The 14,859-nt window shown below is 21.4% G+C and overlaps 1 protein-coding gene across 4 annotated transcripts in view; it reads left to right on the top strand.

Annotated features, from left to right (window-relative positions):
- Nucleotides 1-14,859, top strand: part of LOC112596548 (potassium voltage-gated channel protein Shal) — a 61,866-nt gene that overhangs the window by 35,935 nt on the left and 11,072 nt on the right. For all 4 annotated transcript variants that reach the window (XM_025342292.1, XM_025342291.1, XM_025342290.1 and 1 more), the window contains exons 2-3: nt 6,718-6,880; nt 9,759-9,947. In XM_025342292.1, coding sequence (XP_025198077.1) covers nt 6,718-6,880; nt 9,759-9,947 — 352 coding nt within the window. The remainder of the gene's footprint in view (nt 1-6,717; nt 6,881-9,758; nt 9,948-14,859) is intronic.

The following is a 14,859-nucleotide window of genomic DNA, read 5'->3' as shown; positions in this document are numbered from 1 at the left end:
TATTTAATAATTATTAGGTACATTATTATATTAATTTATAAGTATTTATTAAATATAATTTATAGAAAACAATAATGTAAAAATATTATGAAATAACATACCTAGTACTTACCAACCAGGAAAATTTCGTGATATGTTTTATTTATATTTAAGTACTTTATTTAAATATTAGTATTATAGTAGATTGATTAATTTTTGCTGAAAAATTACAAATGAAAATATTATGTGTTTAAAATTTAATTATGTACATAAAATGTCTATGTCTCCACAATTAATATTTTTAAGTATAACAAAATAATGAGTATTTATAAATTATTATTAGTTATAATTTAAATAAGTAATTTTATCCAAATTTTAATTTTAAATATCCATAAAAAAAAATTAATGATTACATATTTTTTAATTATTTTTTTATTTCAATATAAACTACTTATGAGAGACTTTATATTAAATTATTAAACATAGGTTATCTAAATTAAAAATTGTACAAAATATGTTTTACTGAAAAATATTCATAGTTTGTAAATGTTAGTAATTTGTACGAATTATATAAAAATTAGAACTTTAAATGTAAAAATAAAAACTTTACCTGTGTATTTTTACTCATGTTAGCTTATGTGAGATTTTGTATAAGTACAATTTTTATGAATTTTAACCTAACGAATAATCTTTTAATCTCACTTGTAATATCAAAATAAATTTTGATTTAAAATTTCTATGAATAGCTCAAAAAGTATCAAAAATATTTTTAAAATTAAATCATGTATATAAAATGATAATATAAAAACTACGTAAACATTTCGTGAAAATTTCAAATTCCTACAGTTATTCGTTATTAAATTTTAACAAAAAAATAAAATCAATTTTATTTAATACTTACTGGTCTTGAGTAAAAATTCCCATTTTATCTATATTTTTTACTTTTGACCTTCCACCTTGTCTACAAAGTACAAACTAGATCCAATTTTTTACTAGAAATCACCCTCAAAATTTAAAACCCTTGCAATTTCATTACTGTAAACGACAGACACAAAATAAACCACTGTACATCATTGTAAAATCAATATATTTAACGCTCTACTCAGAATTTAAAGATATATTTTAATAGATTTGATATAAAAATTTTGCAGAAGTATTTATTAAAATAATTTATAAATATAATGTACCTGGCTTAAATTATAGAAAAGGGTATGTCTTATTTTAAATTTCAATATTTAAAAATACAATTATACGTACTCGTATAAAACAGTTGGATGTAATCTACGTAATTACCAGGACTTTATTAAATTTATGTAAACAATTTTATATCTCACATACAATATTGAATATACCGTGTTTACTTTTTCAGTAATTCTTAGTTAACTGTTTCAAAAAATAAAATTATTTTTTAAAAACAAAATATCATTATTATTATTTGTATAATTGATATCCACTACTTTCGAGTATAGTTGTAAATTATAAAGCATCGGTTAATTTTATTATCTAACATAATCTCTTTATTTTTTATGATAATAATAACTATAACAATATTTATTTTTTTTTTAATCAGAAAAAATAATTTCTTATTTAGATGTTTTTGTTGTTGTATTTATTTAAACGTCAATCAAGTATATGAGATGAAAAGGGAGGAGTAAATAACTCCGGTCTCTATTCTACAATTTTGGCTTTCCTTTCTTTTGCAAACAAACTGCCATTTCCAATAAGCGCATTTCATAAGCTTTTAATCAAAATTAAAAAAATTTCATAAGCTTTTAATCAAAATTAAAAAAATAAATACATTTTTTTACGATTATTACTTATTTATTAAGTGATAAATTAAACGGATTACAATAATTGTACACATATCACAAAAAAATAAAAAATAAAATTGTATTTTCATCGCTAAAAAATGAAAACATAGTTGGTCGACTCATAATGGTCAACACCCTTTATTTTATTCGTGTCTAACATAGATAGCTGACTATTTGGTATATCCTCGTAATGAAACACGCCCAAATTGTGACCTTCCATATTTATGGTACTTACGTATACCTAAATTTATTTTATTTTTATATGCAATTATATTTGGTATTATTTTAACCCATGAATAAGACCATTCTATACATTTCCAATCATATTAATTTTAGATAAGATTTGACCAAATTTCCTACATTTTTTATGTTTAAATTTGTTTTCTATTGAAAATACAATAATTTTTTAACAAAGAAATGTGTCTATAATTATTTACTTTAAAAAAGTAGTACAAAACTCAAAAGGCAAGAAATAATAACTTATTTATTTTCCTTTTACTTGTAGAAAACATAAATTGTAAGATAATGAATAGCAATTAATTAAGTAATTAATTATTATTTGATTACATTAAATTTATTTCAGATAAATTGACAGAATTAAATACTACTAATTAGATTATATTTTGAAGTTTGGAGTAACTCGCTAACTTTTAATATACCTTAATTAGTTTGTTCATACTAATTGATTATTAAAGTAGATACATTTTTTATTAACTATTACTATAAACAGTACACTTAGGGAACTAATTTTATTAAAACATGCTTGGGTAGGTATAGGTCGTAGATACTAAATTAATATTTGATTACTCAGAAAATAATTACTAAATAATTTGAATTGAATATGAATTATAACTAAAAACTGTATTTTTCTAGAATCCACTAAGCTTCACTAAATCAATTGATACATCGAAAACAGAACACATTTAAATTCCCATATAGCACGTATCTTAGATAAAGATAGAAATCTCTGATTCTAATCCTCTTAGATTTACCGTAATTCTGCAATTTTGTATTTTCGTATCTTGCCAGTACAGTTATTTCCGTCCTTACCTTTCCTTCAAAACATTCTTACTGATCCAAAAAGCTTTTTCTAATAATACCGGCAAAAATAAATCAATGTAAAGTGTATCTATATGCTTCAAATATAAAAACAAATCAAAACCTACCTACGACAATGTTAACTTCTCACGTAGTCAAGTAATCAATTTATTTAAACACGTGGGTATACTCGTAATTCTATCACTTACTTACAAATTCAATTTAAAATTTATTTTAATCGTATTCAAATAGTATAATAATTTTTAATAATCATTCAAATAATTTTGAGTTTTATTCGTTTTTAAAACTTAAAACTTTCACAAAAAAATGTATATAAGTCAGTTTACAAACAACATAAATGTCGTATTATTATTTATTATAGTTACATTTTAAATATTTTAAACAACATATAATAATTTTCTCGTAGAAGATAGATTTTAGAAAAAAAAACAAAATATTAATCAACTACGCAAAGAAAAGAATATTATGTAAACCCAGTCATCTTTACATAAATTTCTTGTACAATGAAGTCAACAACAAATCTTGTTTAAAATGAAAATAAAAATCAATTTAAAACTGTTTATAATATTTTTAATTTTTTTAATAAATTCTATATACATTCTTCCTTAATATTTAATTGGTAAAAAAATTTTAATTTATTTATTTTAAACAAATTTAGCTTAATAATAATAAGATTTATCTACAATTATATTTAGAGATAATAGAACGACGATAACTCTTTGTGTTTAAGTAGCAATAATGTATTTTTTTATGATTGTACAACACTTTTCTGAATATAATAAGTGAAAAAAAAAATTCATATGGGTCGTGGCGTTTATGTGCTAGAAATTGAGCAGTAGTGAAAATATAAAATATTAATAATAATTACTATAATTTCCAAGTTCTTATAAAAAAAACTTAGATAATTAATCTTTAAAATATTAAAATTATAAATGTGTTATTTTAATTTTAATAAATTTTATAGAGACAATGTATGATAAATGTTACTGTTGTTAAATTCGAACTACTTAAATTATTTATGGAAATATTGACAATTGAAGTCCATTTATTTATAATCACGATAATAACTGTAAGAATAAAATTAATAATCTAAAATAATCATTTAATTTTACGCCTTTTGGTTTTTTTAATTTTTTTTTTTTTTATGCAAGAATAAAGTACCTATAATTATTGTTTCAAATATAAGTAATTCAAATAATATATAAGTATTGTAGGTATCAAGATTAGTGAAATAAGACATTTATTTGACAATATCAATACAGTTATTGGTGTTTGATCCCTTTTTATCTTTTAATTTAACTATTTAAAAACAAGGTAAATTTTTTTTTTAGTTGTTTTAATATTATTATACATACCTATTGATAATGCAAAATTAATTTTATTCTTAATTTTATCTTTTATCAATATACTATTTTATACTTGTTTATTGCAGGTAATATAATCAAAATGTTTAACTTCGATATATTCATATAAAGTAAAAAGTTCCTATTTAATTAATATGACGTCGTTGATATTCAAAATATTATTCAATTAATGTTTACATGATTTTAACTGTTCGTATCTATTACGCAGTCATAACCATACAACGTTTATTTCCCTTAGGTAATTTCTATTCTGGTAGTGTATTATTATTTATTAATATATCAATGTCAGATTTTAACCGAACATGGTAAACTGTTTGCTAAAGAGTAAACTTAAGTTTGTATTTGAATTATTTGAAATGTAAACTATAATCAACACATCATACGTGTATGATTCTTGTTAATCTATACTAAGCTGAGAATTGAGAAATAATTTATATTTTAATTAACTCTACCAATAACCTGATAATATTTGATTACATGCGTGTAATAAGAAAATTAATACAGTACTCAAAAAAATTACTACGTCAACGTCATCAATAATTATTTAAAAATCAAATGGTGTAAGTACTAGGCACAATAAAGTAATACCTAATATGTGAAATTAAAAAAAAATAAATAATAATTAAATCACACATTTAACTATGAAGGAATAAAATCTAAAATACATTTACGTATTATATTATAGTAAAAATAATCAGAATATTAACAGTGTGGGTACATATATATATATTTAATCTTGTGTATATATAAGTACTGAGCCCCACTAAGAGAAATTGTGTAATTTATGAAGAAATAAATATATTTATTAAAACATTTATAATTTATTTTGTGACTCCCTTATTTAATTCTACAAATATTCAATTCATAAGTAAATTTAACGTAATTTTTAATCTGATATCGTGTATATATATATATGTATACATATATTTAACACAAAATAACTATGAATAATATAAAAAAATCATTTTAATGGATAAAAATATAAAATATGTACTAAGCTACTAGTAACGATACGCAGTACAAACTCTTGAGAGATCGAATTGTATACACTTTATTCAAAAATAATAAGCTATTATCAAATGATTATCTTATAAAACTTTGAAACACATTTATTAAAAAAACTCAAAATTCCGAGGTATAATGTAATTAAATCCATCAAAGTATTTATTTATTTTATTTTTAAAATAATTTTCATTTTCTTTGAATAAATAGTTGAATAAAAAATAAAATTACAATATAAAAAGGTATTTTAGACATAAAAATCAAAAAATCATCAAAGGATTTTACTTATACAGTCTGTAATCGAAAATAATTATAAAAGAATATAAATACCTATTTAATTTAACGTTATATACAATATATACATATATGTCTGTGTGTGTGTATGCTATAGGTATGTATTACATAATGTATATCACTATGAACATAAACATAATATTATACATGAAAGATTAAATTATGCATAAATTGAAAAATAAAAACCAATTATTTTATACAACCTTTTTTTACATACATATTATGTAAGTAAAATTATTTTGACTAAAAAAAAAATATTTTTTTTTAATTAAAAATTATTTTAAAAAATATACAAGATACCTACTTAATATTTAACTTAAGTCTTAAAAGTAGATAATTCTTAAACGTTTTAAACTTTAAGCGTAATACAATATTTTTCTAAGAACTTACTTTTTCCATGAACTTTTATCAAAATATTTTATCCTATAATAATATTATATAGCTGAACATTGCTATGCTTATAATATAATAATTAAGATATTGAAATTATAATTAATTTTAAGTGTAATTATTTCATAATTTATAATTATTAATACAAAATCCATTATATAAATATAACTTTGAAGTAATTTTTGATTATGGCTATAAAATACTAATATTTTAAAGTTAATTGAGTTAAATTTGTTCAAAATATATAGGATACATTTACATAATTAGCAGTGGCAAACCCAGGGGGGTGGACCCCGGGTCCGGAACTTCCTTAGCTTATATCGCAGTATTTATTTTTATTTTTTAAAGTTACACTGAAATTTTCATTAAATTTCATTGATTAGATTGATTATTAGATTTGGTATTTTGTTAATAACACGTCGAATTCGATGTATAGATATACATAATTTAACTGACATAATAATAATAATAATAATAGTAATTAATTAATATACATTATAAATATAAAATTAAAAATGTAATATATATGTATGTTTTAAATAATATAATTTTGTTTATTAAGCAATAAAATATATGTGTTACTTAAGAAAAAGAATAAAAAAACAGTAGATAAATAAATGTTTAGGATCCCCCTCCCTTGAATAAATCCTGGTTGCGCCACTGATAGATAGTTATTATTTATATTGGTCATACAGGTATACTGTAGTTAAAATACTAAATCATTTAAGAAAGAAAATTGAAACTAATAATTAATAATTCATTTATACTAAACACACTCTAAATTCAAAACATAAAAAATTATATATTTATTTGTACAGGTATGGTGACATGGTACCAGAAACAATAGCCGGAAAAATTGTTGGTGGCGTATGTTCACTAAGTGGAGTGCTTGTTATTGCACTGCCTGTACCAGTAATCGTGTCTAATTTCAGTCGCATCTACCATCAAAATCAGCGAGCAGATAAAAGAAAAGCTCAAAGAGTAAGTTTTATTTTTTTTCACAAATTAAATTTTAAATAAATATAAAATTGAATCATTGTTATTCATTGACTGTTATGAGTTATAATTTTATAAATAATTCATGATGAAATACAAAATTATATTGAAAAACCTTTTCAAAAGTTTTTAAAAAATTAAATGCATCCAAATGAAATAAAACTTTTAAGTGGATGTTACCTAAAATGTTGGTTTTGAGTTAAAAAGACTTAAAAGTTATATACACTTTTAAATTCTTTAAAATTGAAATGTTTTTTTTTTAAACAAAACAACACAATTACGGAGTTAACGATAAAAAGTAAAAATGATATTCTTTATACGCGATTGTATAATAAGAGAACAATATTAAAGCAATTCATAGGACATATGGTGGCATATGTTTTTTATACAATATTGAATTCTAATCAGGAACATATTTAGATGAGGGAAGAATTAAAATCAACTCCAAACGGCAATCTTTTTAGAGATTTAAGGATGGAAAAATCACTGTCCACAGCCTTCAATCATCGTCCATCATCATTTAAAAGACACATTAACATTTGTATCATGTTACAATTATATTTAAAAATCAAGATTTATTAGTATAATCACAAATAATACTTAATTATTTCATATAATTTAGGATTTATTATGTTTAATAATGCACCAGACTGCTACTGTATTGCTAGAAAATCAAATAATTAATTTAAATTTATGAACATAATTCATTTTTACTCGGTTATTTTATATTTTGCATTGTTTGATAGTAATCAAATATATAATATAGCAGTACTGGTTGTTTCGTAAGCGATTTTCAATACTTGATCTAAACGATATTTATGTTTTTTTTTTTTTTTGTGACCTATAGTGCCAACAAATTTACTGCCAACCAGTCACTATAGCAATTTATTACGTAAATAAAAGATAAGTTTAATTCATAGATAATAATATTGACCAGCAACTCGCATAACGACGGTTTAAAATTTAACGCTTAATTGAACACCTCACTAGTAATCTTAAGTTGATTTGACACAAATTTATAATTGAAAACTACGTGAAATACCACAAAATTACATTTTGAGATGATAAATAATTAACAAAAATAAAAACTTAATTTTATCAATTACTTAAATTTATACATGTATAGTGTGTACATTGATGATAATAATGGCATTTTGTTAAAGTCTCGGTATTTTTATTGAATTTAAATCAGCTATTGCGTAATGTATTTTTAAATACAAGAATAAATATTTTAAATATTCAACAGAGCGATGAGTGTTTTGATTTTACAATGATATTGTTATTTTTTCTTTTTGTGTCTAATATCACCTTTAGTAGTGAAAATACTTGGATTTTCAATTTCAATTACTTTTATTTTCAAATAAATGGCAAGTCAATAAATCTAAATAGTGTAGCTTCTAAAAAATTTACCATAGGAGATAATTTAAAAAATTTACATGTTATTTTAAAAAGTTCTTAAATTATAAAATTACTTTAAAAGTAATAATAATAAACCTAAAAATTTGATATGTATCTACAAAATGTAAAATGAAAGTTCTTGTAAACTATTTTTCAACAAATTTTTATCCAAATAATTATCGGCAATCCCTTTTATTAAGGGATAGCCGAGATAATAAGGACAACATCTAATGAGCTTTTCCATGTGGCATCTAAACTTTAAATACATCTCTGATTCTAAGATATCTTAAATGTTTTAAAATATTTTTTAAAAATTTAAACAAACTTAAATCAAACTATTTATTATTATGAATAGTAAGTATACACATTTACTTTTTTTAATCAAGTTATAAGAATAGTTAAAAATAAATTCAAAAAGTATAGTACAAACTACAAGCATTACCTTTTGTTATTATATTTATATATATATATATTATAACAGATCTATGTTGTCATATTAAACATTTGAAAATTATTATTAAAATAAATAAGTAAGTGAGTACCTACAGATGTTTTTTATATTAAAAATTATTACATTTTCGGGGAAAACAAATTTATTTGCAAATATTTTGTTTATTTAAATCTAAAAAAATGATTGTATGTAAATCCTTATTAAATTTGAATATAAGGTAACATTATTGTTACGAAAAATAAGACTATTTCTTAATAATAAAAAATAATTTAATGGAAATTTCTATACAGTGTAAATATATACTTTCAATCGAATTATATAACGGTATGACGCTTACAATTTTTGAACATATTTTTACTCACCCTGAAACTGTTAAATAAAAAATTAAATAAAACCTAAAACCAATAGCTATTTTTTACCCCCATTCAGAATTTAAAAATAGCCTTTGTATAAAAATGTTATGGTTTTAGTTTTCATTTTAAAACTTTTATTTACTTATGATTTAGTTCATCTAGAAAAAAAAACAATAACTGAGGAGAATATAAACACGGTTATAAAGTGTATACCCTCATAAATATTCGTTACTTATCCTCTAATTTTTAATAATTAATAATTAATTTAACGAAATCACATTCAAGTACAAAATAAATAAAGTACATAATATAACATACATATAATTAAACACTAAAGACATTAGGTATATACAGTAAGTAATATATTATTAGACCAAGAATTATATACTTTTAATTATATATTAATTTTATAATTTACAATAATATATAGCTACAAAATTATAGTTAAAAACGAATTACTGTTAATGCTATAAGTAATTAGTGCTCTTAATATTTTTAGAATTTATTAATTTGTTAATTTTATTTAAATTAAATAAGCCTCTCAAAGGTATACCTAATATAATACAGTAATGTAAAAGACTTATGTATAGGCTCTTAAAAAAAAAATTATTTATCTGTATTTGTTTCGTGACACTAATCACATTAATTTGATGTTTTACAGAAAGCACGGCTAGCTAGGATAAGGATAGCAAAGGCTTCTTCAGGTGCCGCATTTGTAAGCAAAAAAAAAGCGGCTGAAGCCAGGATGGCGGCTCAAGAATCCGGGCTAGAACTTGATGAAAATTACAGAGAAGAAGACATATTTGAACTGCAGCATCATCATTTACTTCGATGTTTGGAAAAAACGACTGTAAGTAAATTGAATAGTGTTTATTTTTTCCTTTACTCCTCATCTCCACTCATTCATTCTTTTTACATTTTTTCTGTACACAGATGAGTTTGTTTGTCTTATACAAAATGCCATAAAAAAAATATATTTTAGGTCAATTTATTGGTCAACACATTTTAATTACCTTTCTTAATATATAGGACTAATAGCAAGAGATCCTTAAAAAAAAACTTTAAGAAATTCATATTACATAATTTCTAAAATAAAATCTTGATTATAACTTCTAATTATTTGTTTTCACATTCTCAATTTTCTTAAATCTTGATATTAAAATATAAATACCTACTTAGTTTATGATATTTATGTTACGAGTATATTAGTGTAAATTAATGATTTAACCAAAACTATTGTTAAAAAAATATTTTTAATAATGACATCCGTAATTATTATTATTTCATACAAAAATTCCAATTTTTTATCAAATATAAATGACAAATATATTATGTAAAATTACTTCAATTATAAAAATTATGCTATTTAGATATTTTACAATTATAACCACATTGTTATTTTTATTAAAAAAACAAAAGCCAAAAAAATTATTCCATTTAGTGATTATCATTTATTAATAAAACAGTATAATTTTTCAAGTTTAATTTATTCAAAAATGTATTCATCTTTACTTTTGACTTCTATGTTGTATAAATGCATTAAATTACCAGTTTTCGTGTTAAAATAATGAAAAGTTAACAAGAATAATTTCCGAACGAAAATTATTCTCACAACTTATAAGGACTAAAGAAAAATAAGTAAATTAAAAGATAATTACATTTCCCTTTATTGCACATTGTTCTTAGTTCTATAGATCGTATAGATTGTCATTAAGTATAAAGCCACAACTATACTGTGTTCATAGTTGTCTTTGATAAAGTACAATATAGAACAACAAAGGATTTCATCAACAAAGTTTATTTTGAAACTTTAATATTACCTACTATGATTTAAAACAAAGAAAACATGCATAGAGTTAAATAATGTTTTAATATATCAATTCTTAATTGCTAAAGATGTTAATAAACATACATAAGAAATTATATCTGAATAAAAATGTATAAGATATCTAAAAATCAAAAGTTCTTGAATTACCTTACGTTTTGATGTTTCATTTTATAATTTTCATAAAAATATAATATGTATGTGAAAACATTCTACACGTTATTCTTTAATATTATAATATCTAAATCTATTATGTTTTCATATTTTTTTATTTCCATACCCAATACTTAAGTTCTTTTTTTAACTAATGTACTAAATAACTAGAGATTTTTTTAAAAACTAACCCATCGTTTTGAATTTTAATACTCTAGATAATTAATTATCATATGTAAAAACATATTAAGTATTAATATTATTCGATTGAAATTAACTAGGAATTACTACATCCTAAAATAATAGTATTATTATGGTAGATTTATTAAGGATTATAGTAGGTAGATAATAATATCATTCAGGACTTAGTATTCATGAATACTGTACTATAGAAACATAACTAAATTAATTATAATTAAAGCGCATAAACGTACATGCCATTAATGATATATTGATATAATATATGACATTAATCTATAATAATCTATAATTTACAAAAATTTATCATTTTATCAATACGTTTTAAGCAGTCTGCAGTAATAATAAACAATGTCATTAATAGTTTGGCATGTATATCTGTTATATGACACTCTTATCCCTTCGATATAAATTTTAATCATTAGAGTTCAAATTACCAATGACGATTCATTTCATAATTTAAGATGCTCATTCTACTGTGCAAATTATATGATTTCCCCAAAGATATTTTTAAAACAAAAATATATTTTTACGATACATATCATAATATTTTGTATACTATCCAAAATAAATAACAAAATATCATAACACATTTTTCATATAAGTACATTTAATTTTTGTTAAAGTACAATTTTCCTAATTCATAACGGTAGTATTAGTACCTACATAACTCATCTACAACATTAAAAATATACAAGGCCATAAACGGTATATTTTTACTATTTAGTCTGACAATAATTTTATAAAATGCAAAAGTAAAATCTATTTTTATTATACTTTTTATTTGATTATATATTTATATATATGTTTATTGAACCATGTTCCAGCTATTTTATGGCTATGTTTATTTAGGATCCTAAAATTTAGGTATGTGTGGGTTATACAGCATGCAATGGAATAACAACCGTTATTAATGATTAACATCATCACCATGAATATCAGTTTGTTTTTCTTGAATTAAGTACCTATACCTATAGTTTTAACATCTGTTATACCTACCATAAATAATAATATTTATCCAAGGTATTTTACAAAAATATAAACTATAAATTATTTATACTTTGTTATACTTCAACCGTGTACTATGAAATCTAAATAAATAATATAATTAAACAAACCTATTTAAAAATAACAATAATACGTTTAAAAAAAGAAAATGAAGAATAACGGCATACCGAAAATGATACAGATGCCGTGTATTATTGGCACTTGTTATCACTCGTACTTATAGGTTGTAGATATATTATAAGTAAAAAAACGTGTAAAATTCTATATTCTAAATTATAATTTTAATACCAAGTCTTAATAAAAGAAAAAAAATTAAGAGAAGCTTGTTTACTACACTGCTTAAATTTAAAAATATTTCAATTAGTATATGATTATTTCGCAATAAAGCTTAAAGCTACAAGTTTAATAGAAAAAAATAATTAATATCATTTTTTAAAATTGTTTTTATTTAACAATTTTATTATATTATTGCTTATTTGTTTTTTTTAATTCTTTAATTATAATGGTTAAAATACTATTTCAACATTTAAATAATTCAAATTAAAGTGATTGTAAATTATATGTTTTGCAATCTAAAAAAATAGTTGCTAAAAAAGTTGTCTCCGATTTCTCAATATTTTCTTTCATTTAATTTAACATAAATTTTATATCATATTTTTATAATACAAATACAAAAACTAAAAATTATGTATATTAATATAATAGACCTCAATTCCTTTATTTTTTATATTAAATTCATAATAAGAAATATTGTAGTCTTACGAACATTTCCTTACTATTTTTTATAACTACTGAGATTTCACAATACTTTTTTGTAAGTACCTAACCATCTGTTTACAATTGTCGATTTAAAATTTACAGAGTCTACATGAAATTTTAAACAACGTTTACTGCTTTAAATATACAAAAAAAAACCACGTCTTCCTCAATACATATTCCCATCTAAGTCTTAACTCTAAATATTATATTAAATTTATTTATTAATACTCGACAGTTTTTATTGTTATTTTTTTTTTAAAAATACAAACTTTAAAAAAAAAATTATGTCGATAGAAGATACATATTAAAAAAACACTTTTTAGCTTAAATCTATCATAAATAAATAATATATTATAGACTTATAGCTATGCCTTGTGGTAATGGTTTATACCACCTATTTTTTTATGAATATTGAGAATAGTACTACGATTTTTAACCTTAATATTAGTAACGCTGATGCATTTAACTATACTATCGCCTTTTAAATCTAAAATAAAATTAGGTACAATTAAAAGAAAAAAATTAAGAAAGTATATCCACAAAAAATTGACACTTATAACATCATAAGTCATAACTTTACTATCTTTATAAGCTGACTTCTTGCTACATGGAAAAACAAAAATAACAGTTGTTTACTTAACCAAAAAAATTATCAAAAAAAGAATAATTCGTATTTATTGATCAGTTAATAAAAACATTTTAGTCATAAAAAAATGTTTATGCTTTTAATGTTATAAGTTATTATAATTAATTATTCTAATTACTTATTTTAAGTTTATAATCCTGCCATAGATACGCAACATTTTACTTCAAAGCCAAATACTATGTAAGTAATCCAGATATTCTTATATTTATATTAAAAAGAACATAATATTTATTTAAAAAAAACTTGTTTTCCCCATGATAGCATAAATACTTTTTTTTTACTTACTATTATCAACTTTATTTAATTTTGCTATCTAATTTAATAATTTATCATCTGTGTTTTTCTGTTTTCCAATGTTTGTAAAATAACCTAACAACTTTCAGTTTATGATCTTCAAAATATATATATCAGCAAAACTTTACAGTATACTGTATGTATAATATATATTATATATAGACTCGTAAGTAACATATTTTTATATAAAACAAAAATTTAAATAGAACACTCATTGGGTCAATTATATTTTTTTAATAATTGCATGTTATTGAGAATTTACATTTTAAATGTTTTTTATTCATGTTTTACATTCCGTTTTTTTTAAATGTCAATGTTTTAACAGCAGTTTTTTCACAGTTCGTGTAATATCTATCAAATTAATTCCATAAACTGAGCAAATATTTAATTTTTCATAATTTTAGCAAATATAAAATTATAAATCTTTTATTAATAAATTTTAACTCAGACACCTAATATCTTGATGAAGATAAAAATAAAAGTATTTAGATTAATAATTAAAAAGCTTAAAAATTGATTAAGTGCACTCAACACATACTGAGGAACAAGTTATCGATAACAAAAGTAACGTCTTTTATAGTTTTATAAAAAAACAAAAAGGCTGTATTGTGTGATCTTAACTCAGTTTGTCGTGTTATTGTTGTTAAATATGCAACGTAATCAAAATAATAAAATTTTTCACTTAATACTTTTTACTTTATTGTTTAATTTACACTTGCTGTCATTAAATTATGTTAAGTTTCTAGTTTCTGATTATGTAGAAATCAAACGATTTTAGTTATATAAGTATTAACAATTTAACAAATATAAATTCATTAGTTTTAAATCTAAGAAGTTTAGATACCAACTTTTACCTTGTTTAATACACTTTAAACCTCT

Source organism: Melanaphis sacchari, unplaced genomic scaffold, assembly GCF_002803265.2.
Source record: "Melanaphis sacchari strain LSU unplaced genomic scaffold, SCAv2.0 Contig32_pilon_pilon, whole genome shotgun sequence".
NCBI lineage: Eukaryota > Metazoa > Arthropoda > Insecta > Hemiptera > Aphididae > Melanaphis > Melanaphis sacchari.
Note: the sequence above shows the minus strand (reverse complement) of the source record. Positions and strands in the feature narration are given on the sequence as shown.